Source organism: Sciurus vulgaris (genome assembly GCF_902686455.1).
Source record: "Sciurus vulgaris genome assembly, chromosome: X".
NCBI classification, from domain to species: domain Eukaryota; kingdom Metazoa; phylum Chordata; class Mammalia; order Rodentia; family Sciuridae; genus Sciurus; species Sciurus vulgaris.
Genome location: NC_136471.1, coordinates 82,449,367 through 82,470,355, shown reverse-complemented (window position 1 = coordinate 82,470,355; position 20,989 = coordinate 82,449,367). Strand labels below are relative to the sequence as shown.

At 40.5% G+C, this 20,989-nt stretch overlaps 1 protein-coding gene across 2 annotated transcripts in view; it reads left to right on the top strand.

The window, feature by feature from the left end:
• The first annotated feature begins 3,033 nt into the window (after positions 1–3,033).
• AR (androgen receptor) overlaps positions 3,034–20,989 on the top strand; it is a 169,973-nt gene continuing 152,017 nt past the window's right edge. The window contains exon 1 of one of the 2 annotated variants that reach the window (XM_079125054.1): positions 3,034–5,683. In XM_079125054.1, the coding sequence (XP_078981180.1) occupies positions 4,176–5,683 (1,508 nt within the window). In that variant the 5' untranslated portion in view covers positions 3,034–4,175. The remainder of the gene's footprint in view (positions 5,684–20,989) is intronic. The other variant, XM_079125053.1, reaches the window with a different exon arrangement.

Below are 20,989 nucleotides of genomic sequence, written 5' to 3'. Positions count from 1 at the left end.
CTACTGAGCAATAAAGAAGAAAGAGCTAAGTAGTAATATGTACAACAGCTTGGATGGATATCAAAGACATTGTGTTCAGTGCAATATGTAAGACAAAAAGTATGTATTGTGATTCTATTGCTATAAAATTCTGGAAAATGAAAAGTAATCCATATTGACAGTATTGACAATATTGTAGCATTAGTTGCCTGAGATAGAGGAGTATAGAATGGGTGGAGAGAAGAAATACAAAGAAGCATAAAGGAAAGTTTTCAGGTGATTTATATGTTTACCGTCTTGATTAGGTAATGATTTCATGACTATATATATATATATATATATATATATATATATTATTAAATTAACCATTTGTATGGCTTTAAATGTATGTCATTTATTGCATTACAAATATACCTTATTAAGGCTATCTTTCAAAAATCTCTGTGCAGAACCAATTGTAGTAAAATAAGAGTGGAATGAAAGAGACAATTTGCAGTGGTCCAGGTAGGAATAAACGGTGCCTTGAACTAGTTTGGCAGCAGTAGATATGAAAAGAGGTTAGGATATTTGTGAAATATTTGGGAAATAAATGTTCACCATTTTCCAAAGGTCAGCTCATTCTAATTTTAAAGAGCAAGGAACTGGGGTAGATTCCATTAACAAAGCCCACTTGAAGTTGCAAAGGATGCCTATAGCAGAATTTACTCTCAACTAGATTGACCTGAGAGAACACCTCTAATTCTGTTACAGTTTAAAAATTGCATATGGAGGGGGAGGAGGAGAAAGAAGAAAGTTGACAAAAATACTGAATTAATATAGTATTCTTCAGTATATGCCTACTTCTCTTCTTAAAACAAAGGGAGGAAAATAAGATGAAAGACAATGGATCAGATTTCGAAACTTTCAAGTAAAGAATGCATATGTCCTGAATATGTTCAAAGTAGTTAACTTTCCTTATAACATTTGTTAATAGTTTAATCCATTTTTTAAAAAAGTTATCCTTCAGATTTTTAGAATGCTTTCCTATTTACAGTTTTTTCTTTACACATGATCCCTTTAAACTGTCATATCAGCCTTCTAAAAGAAAGCAATATTGGCTACAATTGTCTGATGAGGAAAGTGAACACAATTTTTGTACTGTGGAGGCAAGACAAACTTTAGACTTCTTCAGACCTAAGTTGAGCTGCCATTTATTCAAAGGGTAACTTAGGAGAAATATTCCTCCCAATTTCTTCATACTTCCTCCATCTTACATTGTTCATTCACTGCCATTAACACCTCACTATATTGTCAGTCTGCAGATAAGTAGTTCTTCTGGTTCTGAGATGTATGTTCATTTATCCTACTATCCTTCCAGCTGACTAAATTCCCTTTGAGCAACCCTAGTTTAAAAGCTTTTGGGGTTTGAGGTTGTGATTACCGTTCAAATAAAGTTTACAAAGTATCTGCATTTGAGTTATATATTCCAGTTTCTCATCACAATAAGTTATGGAAATTAGACATGTTACAATTTTGCATCATATGAATTATAAGACTGCTTCTTTACCACAAGATGATTTGTGAGAATTCTCACCTAAAAAGGGGGGATATGATTGGCATATGTCCAGGCAGGGCCATTGCTATTAACATCTAAGTGAATAACGTTTTACCTCCTCAGGTGAAAGGGTCCTCAGGCCTTAGGATTCTGGAATGTTCATTTATAGCCATTTACCAAGTGCCCAGGAGATTGATGTCTAGCTAAATAGCAAAGAAGACTGGCTCAGTTTCTACTAATGTGGAACACAGAACAAATTATATCCTTGCTGCAACTTGCTCATATGTGAAGTAGAGCTGATCATGTCCACTCATTTTTGCCTTTAGGTTTCAGTTACCTCTTTTGGTCAAGTAAGTATATGCCCATAATATTTCCCCATGCACAAAATAAAGCAGCAATTCATCTTTTCTCTTTAGAAACTTGTAATGTGTAAGTCTCAGGCAAAATCTCCATGAGCCTTTTGGGACAGAGACCCAGCTCAGATCCAGTGGTCTAAGGAATATAGAAGCTAGGGAGGCCAAAGGCCTTTCTATAAGGAAACATTCCTCATAGGTCTTCACTTTCACTTCCTCTATTTTTACATTCCCATCTGCCTCTGCATCTTTACACAGGTCCTGTGAAACTCTTCCCCAAAGGAGAGTTGCAGTACCCACATCACCCTCCACATCTAGCTGCCAATAAAGAGGAAGAAAATCAGCCCTATATAGGTTCTATTCATTGGGTAGTGCAGTTCAAAAGTTTAAAATATGCAAAGACAACTTAGAAACTCCAATGATTGTATACAGGGAATCATTTGCAATGCTCTGGACAAAAATCAAGGGTCCATGTGTAAATGACAAGCAGTTCTGGTGTTTGCGGGTTCGCCTGTTGTTTTTTTTTTTTTTTTTTTTTTTTTTTTTTTTTTTTTTAGCCTATGCAAGTGTGGATAGGTGTGAAGTGCTGGTTACATGCAATTCTACACAGGAAGAGGGCAGGGAAGAGTGCAGGAATGACCTCTGTTTCCTAGGGCCAAGGGTTCCCAGAGCAAATGGCACCCTTCCACAAGGCCCAAACTACCCCTATGGGGTAATCAAAGGTTTCAGCAAGTACCAGCTGGCTTGGCTGTAGCTTGCTCCTTAATTTGTAGGAGACACTCTTTCAAGCAAGCTCCTGCCGCCACTTCCCCCACCCACGTCCCCAGGCCTCTGATTTGGTATTTGGCTTCGGATTCAAATCTGGTGAGTGTTGGTCTTCAGGAGATCCTGGAGCCCTGTCCTCAAAATAAAACTCCAGGTTCAAGCTTTTGCTCTGGCCCCTGAACTCCGGTAGAGGAAAGCAAGAGGTATTCCGGGAGCAGGGGTCCTCTGGGGCTAGAGCGAGCTTCTCCTGCCCTCACCCACGCTGTGCCAGCACTTGTTTCTCCAGAGCCACCCGGCGCTAGCTTGCGGTGAGGGGAGGGGAGAAAAGGAAAGGGGAGGGGAGGGAGAAAGGAGGTGGGAAGGCTAGGAGGCCGGCCTGGCGGGGGCGGGACCGACTCGCAAACTGTTGCATTTGCTCTCCACCTCCCTGCGCCCCCTCCGAGATCCCGGGGAGCCAGCCTGCTGGGAGAGACGGAGGGTCCGGAGCAAACCTGGAGGCAGAGGAGGCGACGGAGGGAAAAAGACCGAGCTAGCCGCTCCAGTACGGTAGAGGAGCAGAAGGGACGCACCGCGCTACCCCAGCCCGTCTCCAGCGACAGCCAACGCCTGTTGCAGCTCAGCGGCTTCGAAGCCGCCGCCCCGAAGCTGCCCTTTCCTCTTCGGCGAAGTTTCTAAAAGCTGCTAGAGACTCGGAGGAAACGAGGAAAGTGCCGGGTAGGACTGACGGCTGCCTTTGTCCTCCTCCCCTTCACCCTGCCCCCCCCCCCCCGTCTCCTCTCCCACAGCTGCCTTCGCCAGCTACTCTTGGTCTGCTCCCCCCTCCCACAAGCCCTCTCCCCTTCAACCCCGTCGGCCCAGCTCTGCCAGCCAGTTTGCAGAGAGGTAACTCCCTTTGGCTGCGAGCGCGAGCTAGCTGCACGTTGCAAAGAAGGCTCTTGGGATCCGGGCGACTGGGGAGCACTTCAGCACTGCAGCCAGGACCTGACTCCTTAGGCAGCACACAGGGAGGGCCCCTTGGTTCCCCACAATCCCCCTCTACCTCTCCCCCCCCCCCCCGCCCTCGTGAGTGCGGAGCCAGAGATCAAAAGATGAAATGGCAGGGCTTCAGTAGTTGAAAACAAAACCAAACAAAGCCAAAACAAAACAAAAAGAAAATAACCTGATTCTTATTTGCACCTGCTTCACCGGACATTGAATTTGGAAAGCAGAGGACCTCCCCAAGATTTGAGCATCTTTTGAATCTGCCATTCAAGTGTTTAGGAACAGACTGTAAGCTTAGCAGGGCAGACCGAGTCCAGCGCGTGTCTTCCTCAACACCAGACTTGAGACTTTGAGGCTGTCAGAACGCTTTTTATTTTTATTGTTGTTTGTTTGTTTTGGTTTGGTTTGGTTTTTTGCTCCTGCAAGTTTTCTTCCCTGGAGCTTCCCGCAGGTGGACACCTAACTACAGCGACTACCGCATCATCACAGCCTGTTGAACTCTTCTGAGCAGCAAGGGAGATAGGGTAAGGGAATTAAGTGGAAAGATTCAGCTTAGTTTAAGGATGGAGGTTCAGTTAGGGCTCGGGAGGGTCTACCCCCGACCTCCGTCCAAGACGTATCGAGGAGCTTTCCAGAATCTGTTCCAGAGCGTGCGCGAAGTGATCCAGAACCCGGGCCCCCGGCACCCTGAGGCCTCCAGCACAGCACCTCCCGGCGCCCGTTTGCAGCAGCAGCAGGAGAGCAGCCCCCGGCAGCAGCAACAGGGTGAGAATGGCTCTCCCCAAGCCCACATCAGAGGCCCCACAGGCTACCTGGCTCTGGACGAGGAACAGCAGCCTTCGCAACAGCAGTCAGCCCCCGAGGGCCACCCCGAGAGCGGTTGTCTCCCAGAGCCAGGAGCCGCCACTGCCGCCGGCAAGGGGCTGCCGCAGCCGCCACCAGCACCTCCAGACGAGGATGACTCAGCTGCCCCATCCACGCTGTCCCTGCTGGGCCCCACTTTCCCGGGCTTAAGCAGCTGCTCCGCCGACCTTAAAGACATCCTAAGCGAGGCCGGCACCATGCAACTCCTTCAGCAACAGCAACAGCAGCAGCAGGAGGTGGTATCCGATGGTAGCAGCGGGAGAGCCAGAGAGGCCGCTGGGGCCCCCGCCTCCTCTAAGGACAGTTACCTAGGGGGCAACTCGACCATATCTGACAGCGCAAAGGAATTGTGTAAGGCAGTGTCAGTGTCTATGGGCTTGGGTGTGGAGGCGTTGGAGCATCTGAGTCCAGGGGAACAGCTTCGGGGAGATTGCATGTACGCGCCGCTCCTGGGAGGTCCGCCCGCTGTGCGTAGCACTCCCTGTGCCCCGCTGGCCGAATGCAAAGGTTCTCTGCTGGACGACGGCCCAGGAAAGGGCACTGAAGAGATTGCTGAGTATTCCTCTTTCAAGGGACCTTACGCCAAAGGACTGGACGGTGAGGGCCTGAGCTGCTCTGGCAGCAGCGAAGCAGGGAGCTCAGGGACACTTGAGCTGCCGTCCACCCTGTCTCTCTATAAGTCCGGAGCATTGGACGAAGCAGCAGCATACCAGAGTCGAGACTACTACAACTTTCCGCTGGCCCTGGCTGGGCCGCCGCCCCCTCCGCCGCCTCCCCATCCTCATGCCCGCATCAAGCTGGAGAACCCGCTAGACTACAGCAGCGCCTGGGCGGCTGCCGCGGCACAGTGCCGCTATGGGGACCTGGGAAGCTTGCATGGCGGAGGTGCCGCTGGACCCAGCTCCGGATCACCCTCGGCAGCCGCCTCCTCTTCCTGGCACACTCTATTCGCAGCCGAAGAAGGCCAGTTATATGGACCATGCGGCGCGGGTGGCGGCGGCAGTGCAGGCGAGGCAGGGGCTGTAGCCCCCTATGGCTACACTCGGCCACCTCAGGGTCTGGCGGGACAGGAAAGCGACTTTCCTGCACCCGATGTGTGGTACCCTGGCGGCGTGGTGAGCAGAGTGCCCTATCCCAGTCCCAGTTGTGTCAAAAGCGAGATGGGACCCTGGATGGAGAGCTACTCCGGACCTTACGGGGACATGCGGTAAGTTTCTCCTCCCAGAAACGTCACCTTTCTCGGCCCATTGCACAGATTCGCTGTGCGTTCTAAGATACCTAGCCACTCCTTCCCACGCGAACATTTCTACTAACCCTGGCAGAACTCAGCCTGGTTCCTTAGGAAGGCTGCCTTAAATCTGGAGCCCTCCCAGGGATTCTTGGCCCGCCAAAGTTCTGACCTGCACGTCCGAATACCTGCTGTGCGCACTAGATGCTGGTTCAAGCCCTTTCATATACCTCGGCAACTCCCCTGGCCACCTAAAATCCTCAATACCATCTGGTACTCAAGGTCCCACAGGCTTTAAATTAAAATCCGATTACACTGGCCACTTTCAGAAATAAAGCCCTCGGGTCCTCCACTCCCTTTTACCTCCTTTTCTCAAAGTCTTGTAACCTCCATCAAAAAGACAATTTTTCTTCTTGGGGACTGCCAGTGTTCATCTTCCAGCCTGCGCATGGCGGGTCTCAGCAAAATAGAGGTAAAACTAGTGAACAAAGTGTTTGCCAGCCCGCCTCCTCCAAAAGGATAAAACGGAATTCCGGGTTAGGGAAAGAAAGTAGCCTGTGGGTGCTCAGGCCTCTGTGTGAAGGAGTGAGGTTCCCTTCCCTGGAACCAACTGGGGATGTGTTCCACGGTTGGGAGGTCAGCGGAGGGAATTCAACCCGGAACGTTTGGAGCGGGTAGAAGGGTAACTTTCTTGGTAAAGAGTGGGCAACGTTTGCCCTCCCAGGTTTCTCAGCATTGGTTGACTTATGTTGGAAGTACTTACTTCTTGGGTTGGTTGTCTCTTGTAAAGTGTTTATTCTCCCTGTGGATTATAACAGATCCACAGCCCCCTCCGTCAGGTTTGCTTCAGATGTATTAAGAGATGAAAGCTGTTTTAATGAACAGTTTTAACAGGTTTGAGTCTGACTTGCAAAAGTGTTGGGGGAAATTTTGTAAAGCATTTCCTGCTATTCTAGTGTGCTCAGAAATCTGTACTGGGGAGGGAGGAGTAAGGCTCTTTATTATATTGCTTCATTTCAAGAATGTGCTTGCATTTTAAAACATGAGTTTGACTGCGAACAAATGGAGTAAGAACAGTTAAGTGACCTGTGATCCATAATCTTGCCTGAGTTTTAAATAGGACATGAGAAAAGTGGCAGTCAATTTCATCTTGTTTACTAAAATATTTTCTTCACTGCAGTTTTTGAGCTTCTGGGAGACCATGTTGAAGATCTTTTTTTTTTTCCCCTCAGAGTAAGTTAAAATATTCGTTTATTGGTGAGAGAGGTAGAATTGATTGAGGAATTAGTTCCTCAGATCCCTCAGGTGCTGAAGTCACCTTGGGCTTCTGTTTTATTTTGTTTCTATAGCTATTTTCCTGCATCTGTGACTTCTTCAGATTTTTTGGTTAGATTTAGCATATTTGTGCGGTGACTTAAATCTAACAATTTGCCTCCTTTCATTGATGGTTACTATTCTTGGAAGGTTGATAGCACAGGGTCTAAAGAGAGAAAAAGGAGGATAGTATTTCATAAATTTTATTTTCTGGATTGTTGAAGAAACGACTTCTTATCAAGCTTGACATCTTATAAGGTTTTTAAGATTTGGCTTACAGAATTTTCAAGTGTTCCTTTGGTATTGTCAAAGTATTTTCTAGATAATTTGCAGTGTTTATTTTTGCAATGGGTTATATTGTGGGATACAAGATCTCCTTCGATTTATGAGAACAGAATTTACTTGGTAGTGTTAATTTTGGGGGTTTATCATTAGAGAACAGAGCCCCTTTTCTACTGTAATTTTTTTCCAGGGGGAATTGTCTAAGATGCTTCTTGACCTACTGTGATGCTAAATCTAGTCGCTGAAACCTTCCATATTCTGTATAACTCTCCCCTTTTGGAAGAGAGGTATGTTGATATTCACTTAACAGGGAGGAAACTAATAGTTCTACATATTTGTTTAGGGCTATGTGTCTTTGAAAATAGAACCTAAATTTTCAGCGAGCGGCTACAGAGCAGAAAGTTCTTCCCATCAGGTGTACCGTAAGCTTTGTGATTTTATCACAAATCTTAAAGGAAAAACTTCTCTATTAGGAAAATCATCATACCTTAATGCCTTCTTGACACTGTTCAAATTAATGAGCACAATTAATAAGAATTTAGCAGAACCTAAAGAAATTTAAAAAATTATTTAGTATTTCCTGAATTTAATTGCTGCACTGGCTATGAGGAGTCCTGTAAAAGGGGAAAACTTGTGTTCCTGTCATGTGGGTTGAAAAATAATTTCCATTTCTAGGATATAGAAAATCCTTAAGTTACTTTTTTGAAAATTAAACAATTCAATCAGAATCCCTCAGTAAAAGTTGAAATGTTTTCTTACTTTCTCTTTCTTTCCCTCACTTTTAAAAAGAACAGTTTGGTGAAATGCAAGGGACTTTAAAAGCCACAGTCAGTTTCTTCCCTCTGTATTGTGTGCATTATATGCTAAATTTGATTTTAAAAATCTCAAAATTCTAAAATGCTTCCAATAATCTGTTAGATTTCTTCTTTTTCCGTGTGTGTGTGTGTGTGTGTGTGTGTGTGTGTGTGTTCATGTACATTAGTTGGTTTAGTGGAGGGTTTTTTAAAACTTTAGTTACTTCTGCAATAACTCTATGTTCTTATATATCAACAATGTTTCTGCTGAGAGAAGTTCAGAAGACAGCAATGGTCCTATTTTGACTTAATTTAGAATGTGGTTTGTGAACAGAAGGAATAATAAAAAGTGATGGAGCTTGTTTGCAACCCGGATGATACTTTATGGATCTGTCTTCTCTCAGAGATCAAACAAGACTACAGCTTTTTTAGCTGACCACTGGTCCACTTGACGGAAGTAGGCCCCTTTATATCTCAGCAAGAAGCACAATAATATGGCAAACATTTGTTCTTGGGATTTGGGGCCCAAGGGAGCCTATGTAGAATTGGGATTGGAAGAAATTATCCAGAATACAAAAGGAATATTTTAATTTTTCTCTTGGTTGTTCATTCCAGTCTCCAAAATAGGTAGTATTTTTAGTAGTGCTTTGAGAATGGAAAGTCCTGACTTTTTTTTCCAAAATATGGAATTTTATTAATTCCCCCTTTTATTTCTACTCCCCTCCCCAATTACCAAGCAGCTCTTTATGTTTATCTTATAAGGAGTAATTTATCTCTTTTTTAAAGCTAAATTTTGCTATTTGGGCCTCAGTTTCTGATGTCTGACTCCCAGTAATCAGAAACCGAGGCTCAAATAGCCACACTGAGTGCACTCTATTTGTAAATATCTACAGAATGTAGCCAAAGAAGGGCCCTCTTGCTTGTGCACAGACTATCTCTCTCAGCACAGCCAAAGATTAACATCGGTGGGAAATATTTTCAAAGAAGCCTACAGCTTTCCAATTGCAGGGTCGCTTTGGGGTGCTTCTTGCCAGCACTGATTTTACCTTATCAAACTTCCACTCTTTGAGCTGCAAACATTGAAATAATGAATTTGCTGGCATATTTAATTTTCTTCGTTAATATTAATTTTCTCATCTGATATATATATACATATATACATATGCTTTTAAAACAAAATTCCTTGAACTCCTTACTTGTACATGTATAGTGACCACTCTTGGTGGGATTATGTGAGTTGAATGTGGACCATTTTATTATTATTACTGTTATTGTTATTAACAATGGTGATATCAACACCACCAGTTTCATTCGGAACGGTGTTCAATCAGGGAGCAGAATGCAGGCTGGTTGTGGCAAAGGGAGAGGCTTATTTTACAGCTGAAGCTAAAATCATAATTCTGAAAAATAAAACAAACAAACAAACAAAAATTCAAGTTTCATGACATCGGTTGGAGAGGGAAAAAGGAAATCTTTCTCTATTCCCTATCTCCACCATTTTCTCTTTGTCTGCAGCTTCCTCAAGCACTGCCTATCCCGGATTTTATTTTATTCCACTCCTTTCATGCTTTTGACATTGAAATATAGACTCTTCTTTCTATTTCTCAGGATATTTTTCTCATTACACCTGTGGCATGCTACAAAAGAATTTCTTTTTTAAAATATCTGAAGAGTAACAGATCAAATCAACCCCAGCACCTCTCTCTTAAGAGTAAATGACATGAGCTGATTGCAAAATGAATAGCTGGGCTTTTTACCTTGAGGTTAGAGCCTGATTCAGTAGTTGCTGACGGAGCTAAACTAGATGGCTCGAGGACTGGGAGATTTAATGAAGTATTTGCTGGCTGCTGTCTTTGTCTCTATCTTGATCTCTGTCCCTTTCCGTCTACTGGCCCTATTGATAGACTTCTCTTAGACTCTGAGAATAACTGAACCCTTTCCCTTTCTAGAGAGCTCTGTCTAGATCGAACTTGAGCAGTACACCTAATCTGCAGGTGAGGGTGCTCACTAGAAGTGTCCAGCTGAGCTAATCTGCTCAGGCTATGTGTAAATTGATCATTTGGAAACAATGGGAAAATCTTAAATAAATTATTCTACTCCAGACTTCCTTTCTACCAGCATTCCACTGAGTTCTGGTATATTAATTCAGAGAAAGTTATCCTCATTCTAAATACAAAGCTGACTTAAAAAATTGTTTGTAAAGTTATGTGCAGTAACCAGCATTAGTTACCCTTCATCATAGGGAAAAAAAATAATGAAATCCTAAAGTTATGTAGTATCCTCTTGAAAGGAAAGATCCAGCATTTTCCAGTTTATTCACTAGCATTTATGTAAGCTTGAGTAAACCACGAAGGTGCTTAGTGATCACCCCTTTGATAGTTGAGGGAACAGAAATAGTTGCATTTTCTATGATATTTGTTTACCATGTGGGGAAACCTCTGTGGAGCAAAACTTACATCATTCTTCTTCTGGAAGCTTCCCACATGACTCTAATGCTTTAGATTGTTACTCAGTAAGGGCTATACTCAGTAATGGAGGCAGAGAGATGATAACTGACAATTTATTGCTTGTACACTCATGAGTGATACCACCCCTTCTCTCTCAAACACATTACTGCTGACAACCTGCAGGCCACATCAGGGTTGAAGGTGGCTCATTTAGAAAAATTTATAGCATTGAAATTCTGGTCGCTGGGGAGTGCCATCAATTAAGATCGTGTAGTATTGAGCTTTATTTTGTTAGCGGTATTGAGATATAATTCACAATCCATAGAATTCTCCCCTGTAAAGTATATAGTTTGATGGGTTTTAGTATACTCAGAGATATGTGTGCATTAGCAAATTTTAGAACATTTTAATCACCCTCAAAAGAAATACTGTGCCACTTCACAATCATCCCCTTACCTATTCCCAATACTGCACTACCACTAATCTACATTCTGTCTCTATGGATCTGCTTATTGTATCATTTCATGTAAATGGAATCATGCAGTATGGGGTCTTTTCCGACTCACATTTTTCACATAGAATAATGTTTTAAAGGCTCAAACTTGTTGAAGCACATATCAATACTTCATTATATTTATAGCTCAATAATGTTCCATCACATACCACATTTTGTCTGTTCATCAGTTGATATACATTAGATTTGTTTCCAACCTTTGTTAAACTTCCATGAAAATTAGTATACATGTTTTTTGTAGAAATGTGTCTTTGGTTATTTGGGGTATTACCCGGGAGTGAAATTTATAGGTCATATTATACCTCTGCATGTATCTTTTTGAGAATCTGCCAAGTCATTCTCAAAAGTGGCTGCACCATTTTACAAACCCACGCAATAAATGAGGGTTCCATTTTCTCCACATCTTGGCAATATTTGCTATTATCGTCTTAGTATATCTACCCTAATGGGTGTGCAGTGTTATCTTATTTAGTTTTGATTTGCATTTCCATAATGATAATCATGTTCAGTATCTTTTCATGTACTTATTGATTGTATACCTTCCATGGCAAAACTATCCTTTCATATACTTTGCTAATTTTTACATGGGTTGTCTTTTTATCATTTAGATGTGTTTAATTGTGTGTGTGTGTGTATGTGTGTGTGTAGGTACACACATATATATTCTTGGGACAAGTCCTTTAACAGATAATGATTTCCGAATGTTTTCTTACATGTTGTGGGTTGTCTTTTCGTTTTCTTGAGTGTATTCATTGAGGCATACAGTTTTAAGTTTCTTTTTTGCCTATGATATTAATATTTTATCCAAGAAGGCCTTGCCTAATCAAAGTCACAAGGATTTGTACCTATGTTTCCTACTAAGAGTTTTGCAACTTCAGCTGCTTATATTTAGGTCCCTGATCAATTTAGATTTAAGCTTTTTATGTGATGCACAGTAGAGATCCAGCTTCATTCTTTTGCATGTAGATATCCAGACATGGTAGTATTGTTTATATTTCCCCATAGCTCAGCATCCTTTGTATAAAAGCAGTTGAACATAAGTGTGAGGGTTTATTTCTGAACTATCATCTATATCCCATTAGTCTGAATGTCTGTCTTTATGTCAATACTACATGTCTTGATTAATGCAGGTTTTAGTAAGGTTTGAAATGAGGAAATGTGAGTCCTCCAACTTTGTTCTTCTTTTGCAAAATGGTTTTGCCTCTTGTAGGTCCCTTGAATTTTTATATGAATTGGAATCAGCTTGTCAATTTCTACAAAGAGGCTGGCTGGGATTCTGATAGGGATTGTACTGGATCTGTAGATCGATTGGGGAGTATTGTGTTTTAACAGTGTTGTCCTCTAGTACATGATTATGGGGTCTTTCTATTTATTTAGGTCTTCTTTACTTTTTTTTCAAAAATATTTTATACCTTTCAGAACATAAGTTTTTTGCTTCATTTATTAAATTAACTCCCAGTTATTTTATACCATTATGAATGAAATTATTTTTCTTGGAATATTGTCCATTGTCAATGTGTATAATTATACTTAATTTTAATTTTAAAATATTGATCTTATATCCTGCAACCTTGTTGAAATTACCTGAGTTGTGAATACCCTCAGAACTATTGCCCTGAAAGTTAAAGCATACTTCATTTCATCCTTTATGAATGCTGTATAGAGATACTTGTCTTAGTTTTACTCAGGTGCAAATTGGATCTGGTAATGTCATCTCCTTCCTGGATGAAGAGGACAGTGTTTCCGCATATTTAGCTCTTTGGTAAATAGCAGGAATGAAGCATAATTAGGTTTGTACTGGTAATAGTCTGTTTTTTAGATTTGCATTTGGGAACTAAAAGCAAGGGAGTGAGGAGTAATTATTATTTCAATATAGAAAAATAAATTGAAGAAGTAACGAAGATAAACTAGGCCACTGAATCACTAGTTATTTTGGCTTATGTTTAGGTTTGTGTAAGCAGCTGAAATCATAATTTTATGTTTTTATATGTTGTCCTTTGAATAAAGTAAATGTCACCACTTCCTCTGGTGTGTGTTTCTGGAGGAAGAAATGGTTGATTTACTGTCATACAATTTAGGCTTCTTTTCAGGAATGCACAGCATAGCCATGAAGCAGAAATAAAGTTCTTCTCTATAGGGGCTGAACTTTGGCCTCATTAATACTCTAGACTAAGAGTCATAGGTAATCAGCTATAGCTGTAGTGCTCTGGTGATGAGAAGTGAACTGCAAGCTACCCAGGAAAACATTCCTATTTGACCTCATATCTTTAGAAATTACCCAACCAAAATGACATTTAAAATATCCATCAGTCAAATACTTTTCATTAAGCACCTGCTGTATGCTTAACATCTGTTAGAAGGAGGTACATTAGGGAAAGGCAATACAATTGAGAGAGCATCTTGGAGTTGCTGCTTTGCAGGAGCATTCAAAAAAGAGAAAGAAAGAAAAAGAAAAGAAAGGCAGCACCATGATGCCAGTATGAAGAGATACTAGTTTTTCTTTATATTTTCAATATAGACATTCAACAAAGAAATGGATCAATATAGACTGACGTAGTCAACAACATGTATTACTTGTGGCTGCCTCTAATCCTTTATGGACATAGGTGGGGACATGACTGAACTCAAGCAATAAATCTTTCTTGAGGTCTTGGTGAATATTTCAAGCAACAGGTCATTATATCTCTGGGAAGATGAGTGAACTAGAGCTTGGTTGAAATCTATTTCTGCTTATTCAAAAGTGCTTACTCCAGTCAAGTTAATTATTAGTTTCTTCCTCATTTTCTTTGCTCTATAATTGCACTTGCTGAGACTATGTTTTGATGTCTTCCATTGGACAAGTCTGTGATAATATGAGTAATGAACTAAAGTTGAAGGTGATTAATGAGTCTTGCGTTTTGTGTGAGCACCAATGAAGATGCCTGGTGTGGTGTACAGATAAAGAGTTATTCTTCTGCTTGTAAGGTTTCCATTAATTTTGGTGGCTTCCTTTGAAGTTCTAAATAAATGTTTTTTTTTTTAAATGTTGGTTAAGGGAGGGAAGTGATAATCACAAGTCAAACAGTTCAAGGATTAAGGTACACATGACAATCTTTTTATTTTAAGGGCTTTGCTGAATTAAATGATGTAGCTTTCGGAATGGCCCACCCCTTAAGCTTGTGCTATGTTCTCTACAGGTTGAGTAGGTTCTTGGCTTGTGATATGTGGTCCCACTATGTGGCCACTAGGGGGACTGCAAGTGTCCCATGGCAGGACTTCCCTGGGAGTGGTCAACCTCCTTAAGTGGTTTCAACATACAGCTAAGGCTCTATTACAGTATACTTTGAACCAGAACCCCCTAGCACTTGACAATAAATAAGCTACTGTGATACTTATTATTTCACTTAGATGTTCTTTCCAAGAGTTCCAAGCATTTTTGGTAATACTGTTTGACACCTTGATACTGTTTTCTGCACATAGATCAAGAAACAGTTACATTGACTATATTCCAGTAGCATTTTGCAGTTTACAAAACATTTTCATATTCCTTTGTTGAATTTCATTCTTATTTCTGCCCAGTAGAAGTGGCCAGAATTTAGAGTAATATAATACTATTATACACTGGTATTCCTATTGTAAATATGTTCAGAGAGGTTAGGTAACTTGCCAACATTTAAACAGCTTCAAAGTCACAGGTCTGGGATTTCAGTCTGATTCTTCCTCTAATCATGTGTTACTGCTTATTACACAATAATTTTTACTTCATAGATAGGAAAGATGAGATTCAGAGAAGCAAAGGCACCAATAACAGAAACTTGTAAAGCTCTTAAAACTTTTAGAACTTTTATCTACCAGACTGATGGACTAGGTTGTGTGCAAGTTCTAGGTCCAATAACCTTGCTATTTTACTTTTCAGACTGTATTTATTAAAAAAATATTCATTGAGCATCAACTATATGCCAAACTCTCCACTCAGCATTGGTGAAATAGCAATAAAAAGGTAGACAAGAATTCCCTTCATGGAGCAAAGGGTTTAGTGAGTGGAGACATGTAGAAGGTATCAGATGCTGATAAGTGTCGTGAGATAATTTAGCAGAGGGTAGGAGGTAGATGTTGATGGTAGAGGGAATATTTTATAATTGTTGGTCAGAGAAGACCTTACTGAGTTGCTCAGATTTGAACAGAGACCTGAAGGAAGTGATGAAGTCAGCCATGTGGCTATCTTGGGTTAGAATTTTGTAGGCACAAAGGCCCAGAGGCGGGAGCAAAATTGATGCGAAAGAGGATGGTGAGGAGGCCAAAAGCCTGGGTTATAGTAAGTGGGAGTAATAGAACATGGCAGGCACAGAATGAAGTGGGATTTCAATGGTATTCCTTAGGACTTTGGATTTTACTCTGATATTTTGAGCAAATTAACATGATTTGACTTCTACTTTAACAACATCCTTCTTCGTAACATCTATTACTCTCATATATTATGCATGTGTTTGTTTACTTTGCATATGTGTAGAGGAGAGGCTGTGGGGGCAAAGGTCACGAAGTGGGGGGTGAAGCTACTGCAGTGATCCAAGTGGGAGATGATGGTGGCTCAGGCTAAGTTAGTAGAGGAGATAGGAAATGATTTGATTTTGGATGTATTTTGATGGTAGAGCCAATAGCATTTACCAACAGATTGGGTATTTATTGTGTAAAAAAGAAAGGAGACAAGGATGATTGCCAACTTTTTGGTCTGAGTGATTGGAAAAATAAGATTGTCATTTTTTGAATGGTGAATATTTATGGAGCAGGTACATGGGGTGAGGTAGGAAACAAGTTTAATATTGGACACATGCAAAGTTTGAATTATCTGATGAACAACTTGATGGCTTCTTGTCAGTTTAGTTTCATGCAGTGCCCTAAGCTTTCATGTTTTTCAAGGAGATTAAAAGGAATCTTTGCAGATCACCTATGCTGTATGTTCTCTGTCCCCTTCGCCCTTTTATTAGAGACATACAGAATGGCAGGGACGTATCCCAGGTGAAACTACAAGATGGTAATAGAACTAGGGCACAAACTAAGTTCTTTTGGAGCCAACTCAGTGGCTCTTTTCTTGTTGTTTATCTGAGGACTCATTCGGGAGAGTGACTCCTTTTCTTCTTGCCCAAAACCTTAAACCAGGTAATTAAACTAAATAATTAATCAAGAACTGGCAAACTACACTAATTGACTGCTACCCTCAGTCACACCAAATTGTCATTATGACTGTGTTTTTACCAAACCACTTATCAAAATAATTTAATGCTGAAAAACAGTGAGCTTTGATCTAAGCTGGGACCTATTGGGAACCTGAAGAAAAATGGCCTGATATTCCAGAGTATTAGAATTTATAGAATCTTAGAGATCATATTTTTCAGCTAGTTCTTTCTATATGTGAAATACATGAAGCACAGAGATAGAAAAGGACTTAGCCAAGGTCACACAACAAGCTAGGGCCTGAGCCTATCTAGCCAGAGCTTCTTTGGAAAGTTAGCTGTATATTACTTCCTTAGAAAATTTATATTGGAAAAGTAATTCCATGCTTATAACAAAGAATTATAAGAGCAGTTATAGTGATAGCACTTATTGTTTTAGTGAATCAAAGATTGGAAAACCACATGAATTGGCTGCTACCCCCAACTATACCAATGTAACATTATTATTATATTTTTACTGAACCATGTACCAATTAATTTAACCTGAAAAAAACACTGAACTTTGATCAAAGCTTGAACCTGTTAGGCAACCTGAACAGAAATGAAGTGAAATACTTGAATATTTATTTAGTTCTCACATTGAACTTGAGAAATAGGTCTAGAGAGGTTAAGAAACTTGTCCAAGTTTCATACAGCTAGAAAGTAGCAGAACCTATGTGCATTCCCAGTAAGTCTAACTTCTAACCACGAGGTTCTAACTACTCTCCTATACAAGCAGCTTCTCAGATTACCCAGCCATTGACCTTTACCATCCCAAAAGACTAGTGACGGAGGTCACTTTGTTATATAATATCCTTATTATGCTCCAATGCTCCCCACTAAAGAGTTGAGTAGTGTGAAGGTCAATGTGGGGATGAAGGATAGGAAGTGGTAGTAAGAAGTCAATATCTGATGATAGGGATTAGAAAACAGGATCCTAAGGTGGTTGAAAATTCAAACCCCACTACAATCCTGGGCAATTCAATGTCTGCTTAAATAGAATTATTAAGGTAAGAAAAGGAAAACAGTCAGTTTTTGAAACTGGTTGTTTTTTGTACTTTACATGTGTTGATTAATTTGATCCTCAGAATATTTCTAGTAGGGAAACAGGCACACAGTAAATAAATAACATACCCAGGATTATAAAACAAGTAAGTGAAAGAGCTTTTATAAGAATCTAGGCAGTATGGGTCCAGGGTTGTGGCTCAGTGGCAGAGCACTTGCCTAGCATGTGTGAGGGACTGTGTTCAATCCTCAGCACCACATAAAAATAAATAAATAAAACAAAGGTACATAAAAAAGAATCTAGGCAGTCTAGCTCCTCAACTTAAGTTCTTCTCTTCATTTAGCAAAAGGGGTGCTACTCATCCTGCAGAAAGTTTTCAAAATGTAGAAACACTGTGCATGAACTTCAAAGGATGAGAAACTCTTCTTCATAATATACACAACTTCTTTGAAGGGTACTTAGAGAGAAGGATTCTTACCCAAGATCACATGGTGAGTGAGTAAGTAGCAGAACCCGAGCTTGAACTAAAGGCTCCAGCTAGCCAGTCCTCTTTTCACTCTATCACTCTGGATCCCTTCTCAAAATGACTTGCCTCCCTCCATTCTTCAGCCTGTATCAATCTGCAACTTACCTTTAAAAAAGTGACTATTGCCATCAATAATTTTGTGCAAAGATTTGGAAGTATAAACGGAGTCCATTTCCTTCTAGAGATCGGCCAAAGGAAATAAATGTCAGTAAAGAAAGTAAGCATATGGGATTTACAATATGAAGGGGAACTTCCAAGTTATTAGCAAGATGCTTCTTTCATTGCTCTAGGCCCAAATGTGTTGTGTATGCGGGATTCCTTAGGAAGTCATAAATGTTGATGTCAGATAACATTTTTGTTAATGTAGAAATGAAAGCTGGCCACTGCAAAAGTCTGCATCTATGACGGTTTCCTGTTGAAGAAGGTATAATCATGCTGCTTACATAAATGGTGACAACTTATACATTTCTTTTTAAAATTGCTAGTGCCTGAGCAGAATCATCTTTGCAAACTTGTGATATTGGGACACTACTCTGAACCATCCTCTAACCTCAAATTAGATGAGGAGATCATGTAAACTGCAAGTTGAATGTAAAGATGGAAACATTCCATGTTTTATGTTTGGTGGCAAAAAGGATTCCAAATCATGTTTTGTGTCTGCTTACTCAGCCCACCCCTCCTTCCCTTTTATCTTTGTTTAAAAACCAAGGTTAGCAAGTGTGTAGGCAGTGGGAGTTTCCAATTGTTCATCTGAAGTATGTTTGATCAGCCTTTTAAATTTAAAAAAAGTTAGACTGAGATATTTTACTTATATAAAAATAGACCAAAAATCTTGACCATGCTCTTATTTTCAGATGGCATGTTGTTTGCTTTGGACATTTACTGGGTCTTGGTGAGGTGCTGGATTGACTCAAAATATGCCAGGTCAGTTATGGAATTGAATGGGATGGACTCTTCTCTGAGGACATCTTACCGTTTTAGACTCAGAGTTCCCCATCAGAGGTGACCTCAAAGTGTCTGAGTAAAGACAAGGTGGAGACTTGGGGAATTACGGGGTGGAGGGATATGTTGTTTCCTAAAATGTTCTCAGTCATTACCTCTATTGAAGCTCAGATTCTTATTACTTCCTACCTGGATTAGTGCAGTGGCCTCATGTCTCCTCTCCCTAGCTCTCTCTGCTACTCCCTAAATCATACAATATGCCACCATTCCTTCCTGAAGTTTTCTTGCAGTCTTGTCAGTATCCTGCTTTAAACATCCATTAGACAGGCTTGGAGCCCTGTCTGATTTATTTCACTATTTTCAGTGTTTGGCACAGAGAAAGCCTTGCTGAGCAGTTATGTAATGTATGATTAAAATTTTAGCTCCTTGCACTGGGGGTGTAGCTCAGTGGTAGAGCACTTGCCTAGCATGTGCAAGGCTCTGGATTTGAGCCCTAGCACCACAAAATGGGAATAAAAGCTCCTTTCCATTTGCTTATAGGTTAAAGTCCAAATTCTTTTAATCTGGTGTTCATGTCTCTTCATGATCTGGCTTATTTTTCCAGCTTGAATTCCTACAATTCCTGTATAAAATTCTTTTAAAGTCTAGCCAAATAAATCTAGTCACTATCACTTTAAACCATCCTTACTAATTTTTCCTCAAATTTGTTATTTTTCCTATTATCCATTTAGCCTTGAATTCTATCTCAATTTCAACCATATCTGTTTTCTAAGCTTAGTGCAAATACAGTCTCTTTCAAGATGAATTTTCTCATTCCCTAACTGAAGGGGAAGTGATCTCTCTGATACGATATGGTTGAAAGAATATTGGGTTCAGTTTCCTCATTTGTAAACCAGGACTAGAATTCTCTAGCTTAGAAGATTTTGAGGGGAGATCAGATGAGTTGATGGATATTAGGTACAAGTGATGTATGAATGCTTATTAATACCTTTTAAGTTTGTCACTTTATTCCTTCCTTATCTGTATGGTACTTGATCCCTTGAACTGTAATTACATGTATGCATGTCTCATATAGCCTACTGAAAGACTTCTTTTTTAGGGCAAAAGTTGTTTTTTGAGTATCTCTGTACAAGATCTCCAAAACACAGAGCTTAGAGTGTGTTACATAGAAGATGTTCCTTATTAAGTGATTCTGAATATATAATACTAAGTGATTGTTCAGAACAACTGATGGATCATAAGTTCCATTAAAATAAATATGGGATTCAGAATAAAAGAGGTGATTATCTTGCTCCGCTAAATTCTAGTATTTTCAATGTGGTGTTGAACTCCAATATTCATGGGGCATTGCATCTTGTAAAGCATGAAGGAAATGAGATGCTGGGATAAATATGGTAAGGGAGGCAGGAGGAAGTGGATATAACTATTGTCTCAGTATATCCTAAAGACTGTCCTGAAAAAAAAATTGAATGTTTTTCTGTACTACCGCAAAACACAATACCAATGAGGACAGATTACAGTTTAGTAAAGGGAAAGTTTATCTTAGAGTGGTTTAACCCTAATTGAAAGTTGTCAAATAGGACCAGATGAGTTTTGTTTAGCTGATGCAATGTGCCTCTGTGTGTGTGTGTGTGTGTGTGTGTGTGTATGTATGTATGTATGTGCAAAATTACTTGCTAATATTTCCCATGAAAATTCAGATGTTCACCTTTGGGAATGAAAATCTGGCAATACTGGACCTTCATTCCTGCCAGGAAATGACCGGCTGGAGGTGAAAAGCAGCTGCTCCTCTAAATGCAGCATGAGTTTTCAGGTTTGCTCAAGCACTACTAACCTGCCTTATTCACTGAAGTTACCTTACTTTTACAAATTTAAATTTGCCATACCTGTCAGATCAGGGACCTAGGGAATCTTGAGAGACTTCCTGACTTCAAGAGCTTTTGCACTTTATGTAGGAGAGGCTAAAGTACAAGGGCCATTGCAATCAGAGCAAACTTAGCTTTTAATTGTGGCTTAGGGATCTACCAGTGGTATGACCTCAGGTGAGTGATAACCTCTCTGATTCTCAATTCTTCCTCATCTGTAGAATACTCTCCTCTCAAAGTTATTGTGAGGATGAAATAAGGCATCTTAATTAAAGGGCATGACACTTCAGTAAATGCTGAACATTAGTTCCCTTCTTATTCATCACACCCTGTCTATTGGCAAGATGGCATAAGTAGTAAATTCACCCTCATTGAATACATTTAAAAAGAGACTGGGCCTTTTGGA